This window comes from Mastigoproctus giganteus, chromosome 11 (genome assembly GCF_048544385.1).
Source record: "Mastigoproctus giganteus isolate SK-2022 chromosome 11, ASM4854438v1, whole genome shotgun sequence".
Taxonomy (NCBI): domain Eukaryota; kingdom Metazoa; phylum Arthropoda; class Arachnida; order Uropygi; family Thelyphonidae; genus Mastigoproctus; species Mastigoproctus giganteus.
Window position 1 is genome coordinate 109,207,113 of NC_143585.1, and position 23,608 is coordinate 109,230,720.

Consider the following 23,608-nt stretch of genomic DNA (forward strand, 5'->3'; position numbering starts at 1 on the left):
TTTCCCATTTAGTAATATGTGAATTGTGATTCTTTATTCTTGTCAATGTTATGATGGTAGAATTCTGAATTTCCTCAAGAATTTTATCCTTACCCATATAGTAGCAACCAAACTTAGATCCACATTCAACATGCTTGATATCTCCATATTGTGGGTACTGTTTTCACACATTTCTATGACTGTTTTCTTTATGTTCAAAGGAGATGGCCATCCTTTTACTTGCATTCTCTTCAAGTGGGTAATCTGAGCAAGAGGAAGAATTACTTCAGCATTGAGCTTGTTCAAACCATTCAAGGCCTTATACACCTCAATCAGATCACCTCGTAGGTGCTTAGTCTCCAGACGCTGCAATTTGCAAAACTTAAATCTTTCTTGGTAAGAGCAACCTTTTTTTTTTACTTCACCAGTCATTACTTTCCAAACTAATTATTTTTAGGTGGATATTAAAGGAGTTATTCCTCAACATTTTTAAAATTAGGCCATGGAATGCATTCTCTTAAATACAGCTGGCAGCAAATAAGTAGCAATATACTTTTCTATTGGAGCAATGCTTTTTATTTAAAATGCATTGTGTGATATCAAGGTAACTGTGGTGACTAACCTCCACAATATGGGACAGATGTAAAAAACTTAGTTTGCTCGGTGGTATGTACAAACTGAAGCTATATTAGTGCAATAAAGTAAGACATAATTAGAAACTCTGCACATAGTTGCAATAAATGTATCGTACACCATTTCCTAGATGAGGTAACATACTTCATTAAAAAACAATGTTTAGTAGGGTTGCAGTGGTGTAGACTTCATTTATAAAACATGAATGATAAATATTTGAAAGTAACCCATGGTTTAAAACTGGTTTTACATTTCATATTAACTTGACAATGCTTCTCCAGGAAATATTAAAAATATTACAGTAATGTAATCCAGAAGTAATTTTAAGATACTAGGAATTTGGATAATAAAATACATACACAAATCTTATCTGATCAGTTTGTGCTCGATCATTAGTAGAACTTGTTGGGAAATATAAAAAATGAAAAAAGTTTTCAGCTTGGAAATTTGAAAAAAATTTTCCACACACTTCTTCCATCTAGTTAAAAAATAAAATAATTCCAGTTTTTTATCTTATTTTGTAAATTTCAGGCTAATATTTTTTATTTCAGTTCTTTCATTCCACTTCTGCATTGTTTTCTCACAACTTTTAGTAAATTACCAAAAAAACTTGTCAGGCATGATCTGTATACATTCAATCTCAAATCTTTGAGGTGGAAGATTTGAAATTGAGCTTATACAACATCAACAGAAAAAAACCAAAAAAACCCACAATTGACCTCATCTGTTCATCTCATCTAATACATCAGCCTACTTCCTTAAATTTATCCAAGCTACTCACTTCCACCACACCAGATGGCACTTTAATTTAAAAATCAATTACTCTCTGGCACTGTTCAGAGAACTTCACGTCAGACTGTGAAATTACCCCTAGGTCTCTTTCTTTCTCACCTTGGTATGCTATTCCGTGATTACTGCTGCCCATATGTAGTACCTTGCATTTACCAATTGCCACTTCTCAGCCCATCTGCCTAATTTTTTTTATGTCTTGCTGCAGTAGTATGCCTTGATTCCTGTCATTAACCACCCTGCCAACCTTCATATCATCCACAAACTTAGAAAAGCTTGATATGTCTTCATTAATAAATATTTCTATCTCTTAGATACTTTACAATTAATAAATATTGTAAATAATATGTAGAACAGTATTTGTGTGGAACAGTGGCAAAAGCCACTGTTCCACACAAATGGCTGCTGAAATCTAAATATATGATGTTAAAATTATTGTTTGCATCTGGTTCCTTTGTTACTGAGTCATAGTAGCTAATCAGATTGGTTAGACAGGATCCCACTTATAACAAACCTGTTCTTTGATTTCCATATAATTCCACGTCATTCTCTTCTATATACTATACAATTGTTCTGCAACATAATACAAATAGTATATATTATTTGTTGACCCATCATTGGAGATTTCTCCCCACCCCTCAATGTTAGTTGACACATGGGATGGGATAAATGTTTATCACTTATTCAAATGCATACAGTATGGCTGCTTAGGAATTTTTCTCATTATTATTTATTTTTTTCCAAGTGAACAGCATCGTTAATACTCTATTTTTTTTATTTAATATAAAATTTGATTTGATTTGGGTTTTATTGGTGCATTAGCAACTAAGGCTATAATGCGCCAAATCCAGGTTATATATAAAAAGTTAAAACATTTAGTGACCTAATTAATTAGGCCACCATGTTGAGATATAACATAGATATAAAAGTAAAAAATATATCAACAGGAATAAATTTAATTTTAAATACGAGTAAAAAGTTTACTGATTTTAAATAGCTAAAAACAGCAGACACATTGTCATTGTCGGATAAAATCTGACTGAGTGTATAAGGCTCAGCCAGATGACTAAAAGTGGTAAAATAAAAATCATGTTAGTGTCTAAAACATGGACATTCGGTTAAAATGTGACGTATACTTAAATAGGTGTCACAGTTCTCATACATAGGACAGTCATCTGCCCTCAGCAGAAATGCATGCGTAAGATGACTGTGTCCTATGCGGTAAAATAAAAATCATGTTCGTGTCTAAAACGTGGACATTCGGTTAAAATATGACGTATACTTAAATAGGTGTCACAGTTCTCACACATAGGACAGTCATTTGTCCTCAGCAGAAATGCATGTGTAAGATGACTGTGTCCTATGCAGTGGCGAGCTAAAACAACTTCCTCTCTGCAATTCCTGTGCAGACTAGACTGCCAATGTCGGATTACAGGCTTTATCTGATAGAGCTTGTTTGTAACTTGCTCATGCCAAGATTTTTGCCATTGGGACAGTAACGTATCATGTATTAACTGCCTGTAGTCTGCTGTATAGGGGACTAACAGGCAATAAGTGTTGTGGGGTTCTGGTGACCTGGCCGCAGCATCTGCCAGTTAATTTCCCACAATCCCAATGTGGCTTGGAATCCAGCAGAAACGAATGTCAAAAGAACACTCAGACAGAGAATGTAGCGTCTGCTGAATCCGAGTCACAAATGCATGAGAATTATACCTCATACCCGATAAAGCCTGCAGTGTACTTAGAGAGTCAGTGTACACCGTACACCTTTGATACCTATGGGTTTTAATGTGGTCCAAGGCTAACTCTATAGCATACAACTCAGCTGTGTATATGTTGCATTCTTGGGGAATCTTTCCAGATATAGAACAACCTGGAAAGATAGCAGCAGATACAACAGACAACTCCGACTTCGACCCATCCGTGAAGACAGGCAAAAAGTTGGAATATTCGGCCCGGTGGGCAGCGTAGAGTTGGTGGTAGACAGAAGATGGAGTAATGGACTTACCCCAATTTTTAAGGGAGAAGTCGCATGATGGTAAGCGAGCATACCTGGATGGAAGTGGTTGCCTTGGTGACTGGGCAACATTGTCTACCATGATGTCGAGCTCTTGGACACGGATACCAAAAGGCCGGTTGGCAGTCTGAAGAGTGTTATATAGGTTTTCCCATTGTGGCTTGAAAACGGATGTCCACGTAGGATTGTCTGGCAGGGATTTTAATTTAAAGGTATATTTTAAAGACAATTGCTTTCGTCGAAATGACAGTGGTGGTTCAGTTGCTTCAACATATAAACTCTGGACAGGGGATGTTCTAAATGCTCCAGTAGCAATACGGATGGCTTGGTGGTGAACTGGGTCCAGCCATCTAAGTACACTCTTTCTAGCCGATGCGTACACTTGGGACCCATAGTCTAGTTTAGATCGGACAAGTGCACGATAGAGGCTGAGCAAAGTGGAGCGGTCTGCTCCCCATTTATTGGAGGAAATAGAGCGTAGGAGATTCAACTCTCTTGTGCACTTTGTCTGCAGTTGACGAATATAAGGTAAAAATGTCAACTTGTCGAAAATGAGCCCCAAGAATTTTGTCTCGGGTGCTACTGGAATGATGTCTTGTCCAAGTTTAAGTTCTGGTTCAGGGTGAAGGTTCCGTTTGCGACAAAAGTGAACGCAGACAGTCTTCTGTGGCGAGAACCTAAAACCATTAGTCACTGCCCAAGAGTTGACGTGGTCTATGGCATGCTGCAATTGTCTTTCAATGACCCTCATATTGCACGACTGCAAAAAGATGCTAAAGTCATCTACAAAGAGGGCACTGTTTACGATTGGAGGAAGTTGTTCAGTTATAGAGTTAACTTTGATAGCAAAAAGCGTAACCTTAAAACTGATCCTTGTGGAACTCCCTCTTCTTGGCAGAATGGCCAGGAGGGGGTGGATCCTACACAAACTTGGAAAGACCGATCTGTAAGGAAGTTTTTGATAAAGAGGGCAATGTGTCCTCTAAGACCAAAGTTATATATGTCTTTTAAAATTCCATATCCCCAAGCCGTGTCGTACGCTTTTTACATATCAAAGAAAACCGACACCTGGTGCTCATGTTTCAGGAAAGCATCACGTATAGATGTTTCCAAGCAGATTAAATGGTCAAGTGTTGACCTGTTCCTTCGGAAGCCACACTGTATCCTGGAAAGGAGGTCGTTAGCTTCTAAATACCACAAAAGATGAGCATTGACCATTCTTTCCGGGATCTTGCACAAGCAGCTCGTCAGAGCCATAGGACGGTAATTTTTTGGTATTTTTGGATCCTTATCTGGTTTCGGAAAGGGAAGGACGGTTGCCATATGCCATGAGTCTGGAAATGTCTTCAATATAGATTCTATTATAGAGACGGAGCAAACGATCCATGGATTCCGATGAAAGGTGTTTAATCATCTCATAATGGATGTTGTCTGACCTAACAGCACTCGCCTTGGATAGTGAGAGTGCTGCTTTCAGCTCCCACTGTGTAAAGGGCTGATTGTATTCCTCGCGATTGTTAGAGGACAGCTTCAGGTGATGTTTTTCTGATCTTTGTTTGAGTGCGAGGAACTCTGGGGGATGCGATGTTTCTGAAGACATTTTAGCGAATGTCTCCCCGAGAGTATTTGCAATTGCAGTTGATCTGCAATTGTACATCCATTATGTTCCAGGATCAATGAAGGGCGTGAGTTGTATTTGCCCTTCATTTTCCGAACTTTGTCCCACATGGCTTTGGGATTGGCGGCCCGTGTAAGGGAAGATGAAAATTTGAGCCAAGATGCCTTTTGGCTCTGACGTCTAATGTACCGTGCTTTGGCACGTGCATGTTTGAAAGCTATTAAATTATCTGTGGTGGGGTAGCGACGAAATATTCCCCATGCTTTGTTTTGAGCCTTCCTGGCTGCTGTGCATTCTCCATTCCACCATGGTTTTGGAAAACGTGGAAAGCGGGACGATGTCCTTGAAACTGCAACTGCTGCTGCCTGGACTATACTTTCTGTGATGTGTTTTACTGACTCATTAATTGGCTCCTGGCTGACTATAGTGGTATTGAACGTTGCCATATGACGAAAGGCATTCCAGTCGGCGTGATCGATCTTCCAATGTGGTATTCTTGACTGGTGACATTGTCTCCCATTTGAAATGGTGGATAACACAGGGAAGTGATCACTACCATAAAGGTTTTCTTCAACCTCCCATGTACTCAGATGCAGAAGGGAAGGGGAGCAGATGTAAAGATCAATGGCAGTAAATGTACGGGTAGCCGTGTGGAAAAAGGTGTTAGATCCCACATTTAGAAGGGCCAGATCATTGTTTTCAAGCAATTGCTCGATAATCCGACATCTTCTATTGATGTCAGAACTACCCAACAGCGGATTATACCCATTGAAATCCCCTAATAATAGAAAAGGGGGTGGCAGTTGCTTAATGAGATCAACAAGGTCTGCCTGGGTGATGTCGTTCCCAGGTGGCAAATAAATGGAGCAAACAGTTAAAAGGAACCCTACTGTAAGACAAACTGCTACAGCCTCTAGATTAGTGGTGAGAAGCACAGCTTGAATGGGGTTGTGGTTACCCACAAGAATAGCGACTCCTCCGTGGGCAGGTCCATCCCCCGTTCTGTCTCTGCGAATAACTGAGCAGTTACGTAAGTAAGGGTCTTCATTTGCCTTTAAATATGTCTCCTGTAAGCAAAAGCAAGTTGGTTCATGCTTACTCAGGAGAGCCTTGATGTCATCTGTATTTCTACGAAATCCACGGAAATTCCATTGGAGAAATTTAAAGGTATCCATTATTTTGATTTATTGGGTCCGTCTGGTGGCTTCCGAAGGGCTGAGGGCTTCATTTTCTCAGTCCTGGGTTTATCTCTCTTTGGAAAGACTGGACGTTGGCCAGTATCCATTTCTTCTTCTTTCGCAAAGAGTTCCAGAACAGACTCATCCTGTACCTCCTTATCTTCGACATCCATTGTCTCTTGGATTGTAGATGCCTGTTCCCCTTTCTTTGGAGTTTTTTTAGCACTCCGTTTTGGAAGTGGTGGAGCACTAGGAGGTACGGATATAGCAGTGGCGGCTGACTGATTTTTGGGTGGGCTTTTGAGAACTTAATAAATAACGCGCAAGGGGGTAAATGACTCCCTTGGTGGAATACTCATATCAGTTTGAGTACCAATGGTACTTTTCCCAGAAGCTTTCTGGACGTATGAGGGCTTGGCGCTATTTATAGGTTGGATGCGTCTTCTGGCTTCCTGATAGATGTTTAGCTCTGTTTTTAGTTTTTGAATTTCCTTCTCATCTTTCCACCGCTGTCATGCTCGAGAGTATGCAGGGTGTTCTCCTTGGCAGTTAGTACAACTTGGCTTAGAAGCTAAACATTCCTTGCTCTCATGGTCTTTAGCACCACAGCAAGCACAGGCAGAGGTGCCACGACAAACTGTTTGAGAGTGGCCATACTTTTGGCATTTAAAACACCTCGGTGGGTTCTGGATATAAATCCTCACTGGGCAGTTTAAATAGCCTGCTTTTATGGAACTTGGAGGCTGTGGGGTGTTGAATGTTGCGATGAGAACTCGGGTAGGGACGAGATTCCCATCCTTCCGCATTGATATTCTTTTGACAGCCGTCACTCCTTGGTCTTTAAGTTCAGAGCAGATCTCTTCTTCAGAAACGTGAAGAAGATCCCACTCTGATATGACACCGTGTGAGAAATTCAAAGTTTTATGGGGAGTAACGATGATGGGTAATCCCCCTAACGATGTGGCTTTCAGTATTTGCTGTGCATGGTTTTGGCTTGCAGCCTCAACTAAAATGTCTCCAGAATGTAGCCTTTTCACAGATTTTGGAGATCCTGTCAACCCTTCTAATCCTTTCTGGATGAAAAAGGGTGACATTTTCCCGAGTGCCTACTCTCTGGTGGAATGGAGAATGAGGAAAAGCCGTGTCACAGATGGTGGTGTATCCTCAGTTCTGGCTCTTTTTGCAGAGGTGTTTTCTGTGGTTTCATCTCGATTAGGTAGGGGCCTTGTTGGGGCCCCAGAAGAAATAGAATTTAAATTACTCATATGAGTAAGGTAAAAATTTCAGATGCCCTAAGTACCTCACCCACCACGGAGCCCTACGAGGGGACGCCCACTCGTGAATTAGCAGGTACTGCGTACACGAATGGGACGTCAAGTTAGCTTAGGAGCACCATACCCACGTTTCCAATAAGCCTTGATCCCGCCCCAGGACCAAAGGGAGGGAGACTTATTGGAACGCAGTTGACCCTAGCAGTAAGAACCACCCGCCGATTGATCCCAGTCGGGCTGGTCCGGGCCCACCTGTCTTGTCGAAGCAGGGGCCAAAGTGGTGTATCAAGGCTGGGCCCCTCAACCACCAGGATCCCCCTTTCCAAATTCCACGGGTCGCGGCACACGGCTGTACAGCCGGATTCCAACGATGTAACCCTGGAACCAAGGTATGGGCGTTAGATCCCAGTGATGCTAATCTGGAAAACCAGCAGCATCACTGGGAGGTCCCCTTACACCACGTACAGGTGCCCACGTTGAGGGGTTGGATGAAAGAGTCTAAGAACATTATTTTTAAAAACTTGTATTTAGCTAAATAAGGAATTGTCTAAAACTAAGTAATTTTCTTCTCTTGTTTACAGTGTAATGCACTGGTAAGTCTGGAGGCACTCTTTCAGAAAATACAGTTGACCTCCAACCTCTCTTGTAACAGCAGCTGTAGTCATTATGAAAGAGCCCATATTAATACTCTCTCATGTAAACAGTAGATTAATTATAAATGAACACTTTCCTTAGACCATAAAACTATTATGAAAGTAAATCAAATTCAGTTGTTTTTCTACAGTATATTAAATTACAAATAGCTCTTATACTTTCTCACTTATTCATCCCTTTTTGATCTTTCACCTCTTCCTGTGATTCACCAAAATTTTCAGAAAAATTTTTCATTTGAAAAAGAAAACCACTCCTGGAAAAAATATTTCTGGTTGGCTACTGAAAAAGATTTGCTCTGTACCTTGTTATCACAAATGCTGCTTCCAGTGGTCCAAACATGTAACTATGAGGTGCATGAGAAAAATTATAGCACTTCGTGCCTGGTCTAGCCAGTGCAGAGGTTTCAAGTCAGTCTACAGAATTTCTGTAAATTATCTTCAAACTTCCGCACTTACATATGCAATCTACAGATAACACAACACCATGAATGGTCTCATTCTGATATGGACGTTGACTGCTTAAACTGCTAAAAATCATGTCTTGCATCTCTGCCCTGATGTGACATCACATACTGCCATGTTGAAACTGACATAGTGAGTATGCAAGTACTGCACAGTCCATATCAGCTTTCACAAAAGAAAAAATTAATTGTGGTTTGGACGTGTGTTATAGGAAAATAAATGTTTCTATTTGATTCAGCTCCATACGTGAGAGCAGAGTCTACTTTTGTCTAAACAGTGAGTGCAGGTAACAACACAAATATATCGTGTCCCATGGAACTGTAACCTAAAGTAGATTTTAGAATATACAAATGAACAAACACTTTTTTCTGTAAAACATTAGTGTTCACTGTTAAACTGAAATGCTGTATGCATCTTTGAAATATAAACCAATGCCAGAAGCTATAAAAACAGTGTTCTGAGGTCACCAGTCACTGCACATTAAAATGTCTGAAAAATAGACAGGGTCTCAATGAGAAAGAAGTTTTTGTACAAAAAATGGTTTAAAAAATCTGGAGTAATATTTTATCCCATGCACCCATGGAATTCATTTTATTCTTAAATAATATTTAACTGGTGATTAATGTTTTTGCATATTTTCTCATATTTTATTCCACCCACACCAAATCAACAGTGATAGTCATACCTTGATCACAGAAGGGTCCACTCCAGCCTTTGTGACAGTGACATTCGTAACTGTACCGATTTACTGGAACGCACTGACCTTTTTGACACAGGTCATTCTTGCAAGGCTTGGGATCATCATAATCTGAGCAGCCGGGAGATACTCTCTGTTGCTTTCTGGCTACCATAATATCTAATGGTTTGCCATTCACATACATCTCCTTCATGCAACCTATAGTAAAGATATTTAAAATACATATGTTATATATCAAGAAAGTAGATGACAACATTTTTTTAAATTTTATTTTAATGAGAAATTAAATTTGGGGAGAAGAATAAACCGAACGAGGATTATCAAAGTTTTTTTTTTAGTATAGCCAGTTCTTCTTGGTGTCATAATTGTGACTTTTATCAGATTTTCCAGTAATAATGTATAATCTGCAGATGCATTCTTGAAAATATAATCAGACCACTACAACCTCCCAAAACATAATGTATGCTTACCTTCCTAAATCAAATAATATCAATAATCAACATAAAATGAATATAACATAAATTTGTTGTGTGTGCTCTCTCTCTGGCTTGCAAACATGCATGATGACATACATTAGGAATGATATTGCTTCTTATATATTTCTGATTTATGTTTATTAAAAGGTGAAATTATCTAATCAATACACTATACACTGAGTAGCCACTTTATTAAGCACATGCATCTATCCTTTTTGTGAAATAGGGCATTCCTTCAGCAATATCATGTGTTCATACTATATGATGATGCTGTTTTAATGGGAGTTAGCATTAGCATTAGCATTAGTAGAGGCATATGATGCAAGAAAGCAAGCTTATTCAGCATCAGCCAAAAAAAAAAAAAAAAAAAAAAAAACACTACTCCCATTTCACCCCTCCGTTCGTTCAAAATACCTGTCCAGCTGAGCCTTAAATTTATTTAGGCTATCAACTTCAACAACAAGCGATGGGAGTCTATTCCACAAACCAACTGCCCGCTGGCTAAAGGCAAATTTCCGCACATCTATCCGACATCCGTCCTTCCTCAATTTGAATTTATGCCCTCTCAGGTGATTATTCTGAGCAAGAGGAAGAATCCCATCGGCATTGAGCATGCTCAAGCCATTCAAAGCCTTATACACCTCTATCAGATCACCTCGCCGATGCCTAGTTTCCAGGCTCTGTAATTTGCAAAACTTAAGCCTTTCTTCGTAAGAGCAACCCTTTGTTCCATTCACTAATCTTGTTGCCCTTCTCTGTACTCGTTCGAGCAGCTCTACATCCTTCTTGAAATGAGGCCTCCAGACCTGTATACAGTACTCAAGGTGTGGCCTGACCAATGCCTTATACAAGGGAATAATCACATCCTTATCCCTGCTAGAAAAATTCCTGTATATCATTGACAAGACACCATGAGCTACTCTTGCAGCTCGTCTGCACTGCTCAGAGAACTTCATATCTGCCTGCACAATTACCCCCAGGTCCTTTTCATTCTCTACCACTGCCAGCGTAGTACCACAGAGTTGATACGTTGATCTGGGGTTACTGTTTCCCATATGTAGTACTTTACATTTGTCAATGTTAAACTTCATTTGCCACCTCTCAGCCCATCTGCTCAACCTTTCCAGATCCTGTTGCAGCAGCATAGTATCAGTAGTGTTCTTAACAACCCTGCCAACCTTGGTATCATCTGCAAACTTGGACATTAAGCCTGATACACCATCATCAATATCATTTATAAATACAGAAAACAACAATGGACCCAACACTGAACCCTGAGGAACTCCACTAATAACATTAGTCCACGTTGAGCAGTGTCCATTGATCACCACTCTCTGTCTTCTGCCACTCAACCATCCCTTTATCCATAGCAGCAATTTGCCTCCAATGCCACACTTCTCCAATTTGTGCAGCAGTCTTCCATGCGCAACAGTATCAAAAGCCTTTCTAAGATCCAAATATATAATATCAAAGTTATTCCCTGCATCCAGTTCTTTTGTGACTACATCATAGTATCCAATCAAATTGGTCAGACAAGACCTGCCCTTAACAAAACCATGCTGTGTCTGAGCTATAACTGAATTCTTGTCCAGATGATCCTGCAGTGCTTCTTTAACCAGTGCCTCCATTAATTTTCCTGGAACCGAAGTTAAACTAACAGGTCTGTAATTACTTGTGTCAGCCTTTGATCCTCCTTTGTGAATTGGGGTTACATTTGCACATCTCCAGTCCATGGGTACCTCCCCTGAGTCCAAAGAAGCTCTCATAATTATGGCTAGGGGTTTGCTTACTTCCTTTGCTGCCTCCTTTAATATAACTGGATAGATCCCATCCACCCCTGGTGCCTTTTTTATGTTTATCCTCAGCAATTTCTCCTCCACTTTCCCCTCAGTTATTAGAAAATAATCTAGCTCACTGCCAATGTTTACTTCACCTACGACATTCCCCTTCCTGAATAACTCCTCATGTGTGAATGTAGATGCAAAATACTCGTTTAGATTGTTAGCCACCTGAGCAGGATCCTCAACTGTTGAACCATCAACATCCAGTGGACCAATCTGATTCATCCCTTTCCGTCTTGAGTTTAAATAGGTAAAGAACTCTTTTCTGTTTTTCTTTGCGTCCTTTGCCAAGGATTTCTCATAATCTGCCTTTGCCTGCCTAATCTCCTTTGTGACTTGGTTACAGACCAACTTATATCTATCACAGGCTTCCATGTCACCCATTAATTTGTATGTATCCCATGCATTTTTCTTCTCTTCCATATGTCTCATTAGTTCATCTGACAACCATTTAGGCCTGAACCTTAAACAATATTTCTTGGTTGGTATGTAAAGCCTGGTAGCTTCCAAGATTAGTTCCTTGAATGATTCCCATTTTGAATTTGCTGTTGGTAACATCATCAGTTGGTCCCACTGTATAGAATTTAAATACTGTCTCAGACCATCATAGTCGCATTTATGAAAGCAAAAACCCTTCCCTTTGCCTCTGATGGTAGTTACCTCCTTGAGTAAATCCCACTTCAGCACACTGTGATCATTGCCACCCAGTGGTTCCTTTATCTGCAGATTCCTAATGCATGAAGAATCACTACTGATAATCAGATCAAGAGTATTACTCCCTCTAGTTGCCTCCCGAACATGCTGGTGTAGAAAACAATCATCCAATAAATCCACAAAAGCCCTGCTAGTGTGTGAGTGACCAACCCACAAATTCCAGTCAATATCTGGGAAATTAAAATCCCCCATTATAAGACTCTCTGATTTACTGGCCCATTCTATTTCCCTGTACAGTATCTTATTATACTCATCAGAGTCATTAGGCCTATAGCACACTCCTACTCTCAATTTTGATTTACCTATGCTTATGTCACACCAAACTGACTCGACACTGCCCTGTCCATCAATGTCGACTGGCTTCACTTCCTTGGATTTTATGTGTTTTTTAACTAATAGCATAACCCCTCCTCCCCTCCTGTCCTGTCTATCCTTTCTATACACATTGTACTCCCCAAATTCCAGTTCTGCATTCCTTATATCTGTGTGACACCACGTCTCTGATATCCCAACAATATCTGCCTTTGATGTTTTGAACAATACAATGTTTTGAGTTCACTGGCACAAGGGCAACTAAGGCCAAATTGTGCCTATCACAGTTATTCTGAAAATGAAATAAATTCCCCACCCCCTTTTTTTTTCAGTCATGTGTCAGATAAGTTCATATAAATGAATTTGTTTTAAAAAAATTAAATAGGTCAGACAGATTTACAATTTCACTGAGAATGTGGTTCATCTCTATTGAATTGTTTTGGGTTAAAGCTGATTTAAAATTTGTTAATCAACCAGCATGATTGCGGGGATGCTCGAGGAGGATATGTTTTACTGTTAGTACACTGGGACAATGACGAAGTGAGGAGGTTCATCACGTGCCAACAAGTGAAGGTGCGTGAGATGGGTGTGTCCAATGCATGTCCTTGCAAGGACATGCTTTGGGCACACCCATCTGTTCTTATCTGTTTAATTGTGAACTACATTTTCAGTATTGTGGCTTTTTCTTTATTGGAAGAATTTATTATGAGTGTTGCTGCCATACTGATGCTCATTGGTCAATACAACTGTTTTACGATGAGTTTGCAGTCCATATAAGGAATCAAGGCAAGTGAAGATATGGGGTTGACTGGACTTTTTGCTGCTTGATCTGCTTTCTCATTTCCCAGGAATCCAGCAGAACCTTACCACTGTATTGTATTCTGTGAGATTAATTAACTGTGCTCTGATTTTTTTTCAAAATAAGATGAGTTTGGAAACTTATGTTGTAAAGAAGCTACTGCACTCAAGGAATCGATATAGATTATTATCTCTTCATCAGACCTGTTGTTGACTTGTTCAATAGCCATTTTTATTGCATGGAGTTCAGCAGTGTAAATATTGCAACTAGGAAAAAGTTTTTCAGAGATAGAACAAGTAGGAAGAACCACTGCAGCACCTATACCTGTATCAGATTTGGATCCGTCAGTATATATTTGCAGACAGTGCGTGTTTGCTGATGCATGGGTTCATAATATATGATATAAAGCAGATGGGTATAAACGTGGGGATGTTGTGTGTGTAATTCAGTGCATAAATGGGAAAGATAAAAGATTTAAGTGACTTTAAACATGGCAGGATAGTTGATGCCAGGCAAGCCAGTATAGTATCTCAGAAACAGCAACCCTATTGGGGTTTTCATATACAGTTGTTGTGGGAGTATTCAGATTAGTCCAATAACCAAATAACATCCAGTCAGTGGTGATCTTGTGGTTGGAAATAGCTTATTGGCCTTAGAGGTCAATGGAGATTGAAAAGACAGCTAAGGTAAGGAAACCAACATGGGAACCACGGCAAACTATGGGAAACTTACCGGGCAAACTGGTTTGCCACTACTGCAGAAATCCTTGCATTCTCGGTAAACAAACTGTACACGTTCTTGGTAGCAGCAGTAGAAGTCGAGAATGATATATTGATTGACACATAGGCGTGGCAGATAGTGTAATGGTTAGTTTTTTCTCATTATTAAAAGCAGATTACTGGAGTTCATGAGTGTTTTTGTTATTAAAAAACCACATTACTGATTTCTTCGTACGTTTTTAAGGTTAGGTGTCCTAACCTAACCTTAAAGGTTAGGTTAATCAAAAAAGGAAAGGTTTCCTTACCTAACTTTTAAAGTCAAGTTAGGAAATAATAAGAAAAGAAAGTAGAAGATTCTTTATATATATGGGTATCATAACGTCAATCAATTACTTAACGCTATGATATTATCATCTGTTGTGTTCACATACCAATCAGTACATTGCCTGTTACGTCTACATATCAATTAATATCATTCTTGACTTCTACTGCCGCTATTGATAATACATACTGTCTGTTTACCAAGAATGCAGAGAGAAACTGCAGTAGCAGCAAACTAGTTTGTCCAATAAGTTTCCCGTAATTTGCCATGGTTCTCATGTTGACTTTCTTTACCTTTGCCGAAAATACTTGTGTAGAGCAACAGGAAAGCTACAGTTGGTCGAATAACCAAATAGAACAGTGATAATCAAAGAAGCATTTTGGAACATACAATTTATACCTTGTCACAGATGTTATATTGCAGCTGACAAGTGAACTGGGTTTTCTTGTCAGCAAAAAACCAAGAGATGTATGGATATGGTAGGCTCAATAATGGCAACACTGCACGGGAAAGGATTGGAAAAACGTTTTCTGATCCAATGAATCCTAGTTCCTACTTTTTTATGCCGCCAGAAGGATCTGATGAATACAACATGAGTCTATGGATACATTTTTGCCCCAAAGTCATAACAATGCAGACTTGTGTAGGGAATGTTTCTGTGGTGCACAACTGGTCCCTTGATACCAGTGGAGCAAAATTTGGATGCAACAAGTTATCTGTAAATTGTTTCCAACCAAGCACACTCCTTCACAGCTGCAGTCTATCCATCTGCATATGGGTTCTTCCAACCATGTCACAAAGCTAGGGTTGTACAGAACCAGTTCCAAAAACTAAGAGTGAATTCAGCCTACTGCAGTGGTCTTTCCAGTCACTAGATGTTAGTCCAATTGGGCATTTTTGGAATGGGGTGCAACAAGCTCTTTGGAGTAGATACCTGCAACCATCCAATTTGCAACAACTGTGGGAAGCAGTTGAATCAAATTGGACTAGCACCCTGTGGTATATTTCAACATCTTGCTGGGTCTATGGCATGACAAATCCAGTCTATTCTGTGGGCTAAAGCAGGGGGAACTTTTCACTACTAGGTAGATATACCTAATAAAGTAGCCACAATGTACTTCTACCAGATTGGGTGTTGAGCCTAACACAAGATGAATGCTGCACAGAACTGAAGAGCAATACAAACAATAATGTATTTGGGCAGTGCAGGCACCCCCTGCTTAGTCTTATTAACAGGAACCATAAATGGTGAATCAGTGTTAAGTGGGGTAGAATAATCCATAGGAAATAATGTAAATAATTTAAAACGATTGGCATGACCAGTGGCTGATTTTAATTCAATGTTTCTCTATATAACAATGTTAAATGTAGCAGTAATATTTAAATCATTAAATATAAACTTTAAATTGTGCAATAAAACATAAATACAGTATATGTTCAAGAAATGCAAGAAAACTCCCGTTAAAAATATGGAACCTTATATGCATACTATATTTATATAATTCACAAACAACAGCTTGCAATACTGTTAATTTTCAGATCACTGAAAGTAGCGTAAATTTAGTGCTCTCTCTCTCTCTCTCTCTGTGTCTGTCTGTCTGTCTGTCCTTTTATAATTTCCAATTTAGTTACCAATGACAAGTTTTTACTGATAGCTTTTCACCTTTTTCGCAATTATTAGCTAGCTGAATCAAATCACTTCATCTCTTCAAGGTCATTTTTTTTTATTAAAAATAGAAGTTGAAACTACCTACCCAGTAAACTAAAATCAATCACATGGACACAAAATGCACATAAACAATGTGTAAACCAGAAATGACAAAATGAAAACTAAATGGGAAAACAGTAGTGCTACTGAGCAGTGCAGCTAAAATCAACTCTCTATCGTGCATTGAACAGTTCCTAAATAGTTTTATAAACAACACTTCAATAAACTTCATTTAATTAACATCCCACTGAGCGGGCATTCCCTTACCCAATGCCAGAGTGGGAGGAGGTATACAATGTATATTTTTGTGATATGCAAGAAATGGTATATGTGATTACAGCATTTTACAGCCATGAACAAAGGAAACATGCCAGTACAAACAGCTACAGAAAAGTACAGATATAAATTAATCATGGGCATGAAAAATGACTTTTGGGGAAAGAAACAGAGCTCTCAAAATTTATTCTTGTCATAAATTGAAAATTCTGTGGGCTAAAGCAGGGGGAACTATTCACTACTAGGTAGATATACCTAATAAAGTAGCCACAATGTACTTCTACCAGATTGGGTGTTGAGCCTAACACAAGATGAATGCTGCACAGAACTGAAGAGCAATACAAACAATAATGCATTTGGCCAGCAATTCAGCTGGCCAAACTGGAAATACTGAAAAGTTAACTGTAAAGTTATGTTAATAATATTATATGTATTGTAATATTAATTACAGTATCAATTAAAACTCAATATTTAAATCAAAGAATTTCCCAATTTGAAGGAGCTGTGAATAATTTGTTGACTGGAAAATTGATTAGAAGAACATTATAACTTGTTTTTGATGGGACCTCTCAGGCACCCAAACACCTGCTAATGTCTATCTCCTCTCAAGGTGTTTGGAGTGAATAGCACAATAGCAAACAAGCACTGAGTGAACTGCACTATAGCAGGGGACAACTTCTATAGTCTTAGAGAAAAAACTTAACACAAATACTAATTACTATATTTAATAACCACTGTTATACCACATGAAATTAATTTATTAAGCTTATCGTCCAAATCACAATACATTTCAGTTATCTTACCTATACAAATAAACAGGCTGTTAGAGGTTAAAAAATAAAAAAGGATTACCAATTTGAATTACATTACGATAATTATTAATTGAGTATTTCAACCCCAGAGGCTCACATCTGGCGAGTATGGGCTTGGCACAGTCTGTGTGTGCCAAGAATGATGATATCCTGAGCTGGATATCATCATTCTTCTTTTCATGGTGACTCCTTCCTACTTCTCTCTCTCTCTCTCTCTCTCTCTCTCTCTCTCTCTCTCTCTCTCTTTTTGGCTGGGGTGAACTTTGCTCTCAAACTGTGACTGTGATCATATGTGGTTGTTGTGAAGGCTCGTTCTAGGGGTTGTATGTGGGCTGCTCTTCTTTCTGGTTATCTAGACTATTTTCTTTTCCTGTTTTTCCGTTTCTTCTTCTATATCCACAATATTTCCACCTTGTTGAAAAGGTGGAAATATTGTGGATTAAATTCAACTCCTTTTTTTCTGTTAATTGATGCTCTGAATTGTGCCTCATCAATTTAAAGAAGCCTTCTTCATTTTTATGAATAAAGCTTCTTTAAATTTTCTTCTGTTGTAGTGATTGTCTGTAGAGAGGATTCTAGTGTTGTTGAAATCCCATGTGTCACCATATTGGAATGCATGTAGGGCTCTGTCAAATTTTAGGATTCTTCCATATTGTACATATTTTTTTATGTCCTTTGATTCTGCAGTTGAGACTTCTATATGATTCTTCTACGTATGTACCGCCACACCTACAGTTTATCGGTAAAGTTTTTTTTTAATCTATGAGATTTTTATTGTAAGCATCTGTAAGTATTGCTATGTCTTGCCTGATTTGTTTAATTCTGCTGCGCAATAGTTTTAAAGCGCAATGTTAATGATTTTCACTGAAAAGTTATTTTTAATGGGATCTTTGATGTTAAGACTGGCTGCAGTAAGTTTTTCATTTCTACATGTAACTAGAAGTTTATGTCTACATTTCAGTTTAGTTATTTTTTTGCTCGAATTTTCAAATACACAAATGAGACAGACTGGTTGGTCCATCATCAACAATGATGATATCTTGGTATCATTTGACGTGGTCTCTATGTTTACCGCCATGCCTCTAGATGAAACCAAAATATGTCTCCTTGAAGCAGTAGACCCCTACCAACCTCAGAAATTTTATATCTCATAGATTTTTCAATAGGAAAACTCTACTTCTCATTCAATGAAGAATTCTATATGCAACTTTCTGGCCTCAGCATGAAAATGCCCTCTCCCCACTCATGGCAGAAAACTTCAAAATTTGAAGAATTCCTGGAAAACCAACATAAAAAAACCAAAATTCTGGAGCAGGTATGTTTACAATATAATAGCAATCTGGAGCCATGGAACAGAAAAATCTATAAAAATGTTTTGAAGCACTTAACAACCATCATCATAAAATCAAATTCAAAATGGAAATAAAAACAATAGTAGCCTTCCTTTCCTAAACATCCTGTTCACCAGAAAACCCCCAAGGGTTTATGGAAGTTTACAGGAAGCCTACAGACTTCCTGTAGACAACTGGAATCATCTTAAACTACAAATCCTGCTCAACAAAAGTCTGTGTTTTCAAATCCTTCGTTCTCAGAGCATACAGAATTTGTAAAGAAAAAGAAACCTCCAACAGGAACTACAAACAAAAATCGGGCTTGCCTTGAAGAACGGCTTTCCTCTACATTTATTAACAGAGCAATATAGACATCTCCAAGACCTTCACACAACCCCAACCCAGCAGGGAAAAGAAGAACCACCATATGCATACCTTATATACTAACAATCAGTACAAAAATAGCAAAAGAAGCTAGAAAATATGGAATCACCACCTTTTTCAAAAGTTTCAGCCTCCATTAAGCAAATCCTCTACTTACATTCCAATGTGGTGACACATGGGATTTCAAAAACAGTAGCATCCTCTCTACAGACAACCAGTACAACAGAAGAAAATTTAAAGATGCCTTCTTCATAAAAATGTTCAGAGCCTCATCAATTAACAGAAAACAAGGAATCGAATTTAATCCACAATATTTCCACCTTTTCAACAAGAAAGTAAAAGAAGAAATGGAAAAGCAGGAAATGAAAATAGTCCAGATATCCAGAAGAGCAGCCCACACAACCCCCTCCAAACTCTTAGAACCAGCCTGCACAACAACCACAGATGATTGGAGTATGAGAGCAAAGTTCACCCCAGACTTCTACTCCAACAAGAACCACTAGAAAAACCTGGCATCATTCTGTTGGTTAATAAACACACACCCTCACCTATAAATTAACTGTTGGCAGCATCTCTTGCCATTATTCACATCAGGTTCTGGTAGCAACAGCAAGCAGGAGTGTGTCAGCAGGTAAAAATGTAATCTCTATGTATTTTTATCCGTATGTATTTACTTATTTTAATATTTGTATTCCATTTTAACCAAAATGGAAATTTAAATACTCTAGACTTAAATTTCTCAATAATTATTTAATATAATTTAAATTTGTAACCCTTTATATTTTTCTACCCCTAACAGCATGGTTTGCTGATGAGTATTGGTAAGATGTCAGAAACATCACCTTATGTATAGTGGTTTGAGCAATAAGCTGAGTGTACATCATAATTTAAATTTTACCATCATACTTCTTATCATTACAAAAATTGAAGGAATAATTTTGATAGCATATATTACTGTTAAAGATTATTCATAACAAACCTTCAAAACTGGATGTATTCCACAGATGCCATTGTCTGAGAGCACTGGTTGCCATATCCTCTGTCACGCCTCCAATATAGAGTGGCGTGATGACTTCCATGTATTCCTGGCTACCTTCGTTGACAATTGTGCGAGAAATTCCTCTATCTACTCTCATTGTGAAATTCTTTTGTATCACTAAGAGCTCAACTGTGTGGTATTCTCCATCAGCAACCATCTCATAACTAAACATGGTAGATACTGGATAATTCCCTGCATCATAACTGACTCGAATCCTTCCTCTGAATAACTCAACAGCAAGATGCTGAGACTGGCCATTGTATATCATAACTCCATGTTCTTGTCTGGTAGCAAAAGTGATGGTGATATTAGCATTTGGACGGGTTTGAAGTGGATCAAACTCCAAATACGATCCATCTCTAAAGCTGACACTTGATAATGCCTCACATCGCTTCCCTGTGAAACCTGGAGAACACTTACACTCATAATCAGATGCTCCACTTGGCTGAAAGCAAACACCATGTTTGCAATCATGCTGCTGGCAAGGGCTTGTTTGAGGATATAACATTGCCACCATGGGTGCAAGATCACAGAATGTACCAGCAAAACCATCAGGACATTGGCAGTGATAACTATTAACACCATCAACACAAGTGGCACTGTTCTGACAAAGATGTTCAACACAGTCATCGATGTTCTCAGAGCAGTTCTCACCAGCGAAACCTACAGGGCAGGCACAACTACAAAAGAAAAAGCTGAATTAGTGATGTGAAATAAAATTGTAAAAAAAGTTAAAGATTATACTATAGCTTATTACTTATTCATTTTAAATTTTATTTTAATATTATTTTACTTTTTCTTTTTTTTTTGGGCTGGTGCGCTTAAGCCTTAGGCTTCCTTGCACAACATAGCCAATACTAATACTAAACTATAAATTAAAATAATGTACACAAATTGCGTATGAAGCTAAGCTCACAGAGAGCAAACTACACTAGTGTGAACTAAAAGCCAAAAAATAATTCTATAAAATAATTTTGTCAAGGTGATGGGGGCAGCAAGGATATATATATTTTTTAATTTAGATAGATATATTATATTTGTCTAAATTAATATGACATTCAATGGATATGCAGAATCCAAGCAGATTTATGCTGGTTATTGCTATCTAATGGTGTACGGTTCATTTAGCACACATCCAACTTAAATTAAAAATTGGCAATAAGATTATAAATACTAGGTAGGTTTTATCTTATTATTATATAAGTTAATTTTCCTTGTGGGGTAGACTGGCATCAAAATTTGTGTGGTCTTATTTAGAGGATGCTTATTCACTAACTAGCTTTATTTACTAGCAGCCCCTTTTTTCAGTATTTAAAAAAAACATATGGCTAATTAAAGCCAGTCATGTGGAATTACTCATATAATCAATTCACCTATGAAAGAAAGTTGAAATTTTTTTTTTAATAAAAAATTGCACTGGTTAATTAATGCCCTGCCATTTTATATCAAGGACACTAAAGAAGAATTTGTCAGCTTCACACCTCAGTTATCTGTTTAAACCCCCTGTCTTACATCCCTATTTGTTACTGCTAAGTTGACAGCCAGAAATGGACATACTAGTGCTATATGTGGTCTTACTGACCTTTTATAGGAATACACTACAATTGAAATTCATCTTGGTACTTGGAAATTCATCATCATACTTTACCTGTAATGAGTGAAGTAGTCAATGCATGATGCTCCATTTTTACAAGGATTGAATTCCTTTGAACAGAAATTTATTTTCTTTTCACAATAATTACCTGTAAGATAAATATTTCTCAGTTAATGTATCAGTAGGAAACTGTAAAGGACAATGCTGTAAAGAAATTAATATATGTTAGGCAGCATAATGATAAATTGTATAACTGCTCAATCACATAAGATATGAAATAATTTAGAAATACTTAGTATTAACTATTTGTTGCTTGAAACTAAATCCACTTAACCTTAAATGGAGACATAGATTAAGAGATTAACTAAAGCCACAGACAGAGGCAAGTGTGATTCATGCACTACTTCTATTGTAACATGCAGCAGCCCAGAAAGCAAGGAGTCAGGGATTTCAAGCTATGCTGTGGGTCATCACAAAACAAGTAAAGACTGTGTAACAAGTTTACTTGTTACACAGTCTTTACACAGTCAAGTAAAACAAGCAAGGGACTGCTGTTGTTGTTGTGCTTGGATTTTTCTGGTGCAAAGGCTACTTAGGCCATATTGCACCTATCATAGTAGTTAGTACTAATTTTATTGGCTTCTATGGAAGCAGTTAGAAACGGTTATATAAACCGATTCGTTTCAGAAAGAAAAAGAATTCTGTAAGGTTTGAATTTTCGCCTATGATATGGCTAAGTGACAATTCCTGTAAGTTTGAGAGAGAAGTGAATGAAATTAAACGGGAGTTGTTATACAAGATGCATTCCAGGAGTATGTGTTTTATTGTGAGTGGCTTGTGGCAATGTGAACACTGTGGAGGATCATTACCTGATAACAGGAATAGATGGGTCAAATGGGTGTGGCCTATTCGGGCTCTGGCCAGGACAACCTCTTCTTGTCTGTTTGTGCGAAAATTGGAGGCCCATAATTGCGGTATAGGTTTAATTTCAAGGAGTTTGTTGAATGTGCGTTTGCCACTGTAGTTTCCATCGTTCCTTACATATATTTCGTATATGTACTTTGTAATCCCTCAACGGGACCAGAAAATTCATTGGGGATGTGCTGGATGGATGCTTGGCAGCATCATCTGCAATTTCGTTTCCCGGTATTCCAGTATGGCCTGGGATCCAGCAGAAGACAACATTTTGCCGATGATCTCGGAGACGAATCAATTCTGATTTGATTAGCTGTAGTAGCGGATGAGTAGATGAGGAAATCTTTTACATTGCTAATAGGGCACTTTGCGAGTCTGTGTAGATTATACTCTTTTTGATTGAGAGATGGGAAATGCTTTCCAGAGCAAGTTTTATGGCATATAATTCAGTGGTCTAACTGCTGCATTCTGTCATGGAATACCACTGCTGCACCTGATCCATTCTCAGACTTTGAGCCGTCAGTATATATTTTTGCAAAGTCGGGATAACTTTGTAAATGTGCAGTGTGGAGCTGCTGGATGTTAATACCCGCTAAAGAGTTTCCCCCATTGGTAGAAATAATAGTCACAACACGGCATGACAACAGACCATGGAGGAACGTGATCTGTAGGTTCTTGGTGGACTTTATTGAGTTGTATATTCCAATTTTCTGCTAATTCCATTAACCTAATACCTGCAGGCCTAGTTGCTTGTGGTTTGTTTCTATAAAACATCGTGAGTGGCGGATCATTAAATATTGACCAATTAGGATGGGTCGACTGACTTTGAATCTTGGTTGCGTAGTTCAATAGTAACATCTTTCTTCTGATGTTTAGAGGAGCTTCGTAGGCTTTGCACTGGAGATGTTCTGAACGCACCTAGAGCTATTCTTAGAGCTGAATGTTGAATAGGGTTGAGACGAGATAAGACACTTTCCCTAGCAGAATCAAAGACAGGTGCGCCATAGTCCAGACGAGATCTAATTATGGATCTATATAAGTGAAGCAAGGTGTAGCGATCTGCTCCCCA

The 23,608-nt window shown here is 38.4% G+C and overlaps 1 protein-coding gene across 4 annotated transcripts in view; it reads right to left on the bottom strand.

Moving 5' to 3' along the window:
* LOC150078344 (protein slit-like) overlaps positions 1 to 23,608 on the bottom strand; it is a 715,724-nt gene that overhangs the window by 7,499 nt on the left and 684,617 nt on the right. For all 4 annotated transcript variants that reach the window (XM_090385081.1, XM_090385080.1, XM_090385079.1 and 1 more), the window contains 3 exons: positions 21,679 to 21,772; positions 19,971 to 20,710; positions 9,286 to 9,495 (listed from right to left, as the gene is read on the bottom strand). In XM_090385081.1, the coding sequence (XP_090241207.1) occupies positions 9,286 to 9,495; positions 19,971 to 20,710; positions 21,679 to 21,772 (1,044 nt within the window). The remainder of the gene's footprint in view (positions 1 to 9,285; positions 9,496 to 19,970; positions 20,711 to 21,678; positions 21,773 to 23,608) is intronic.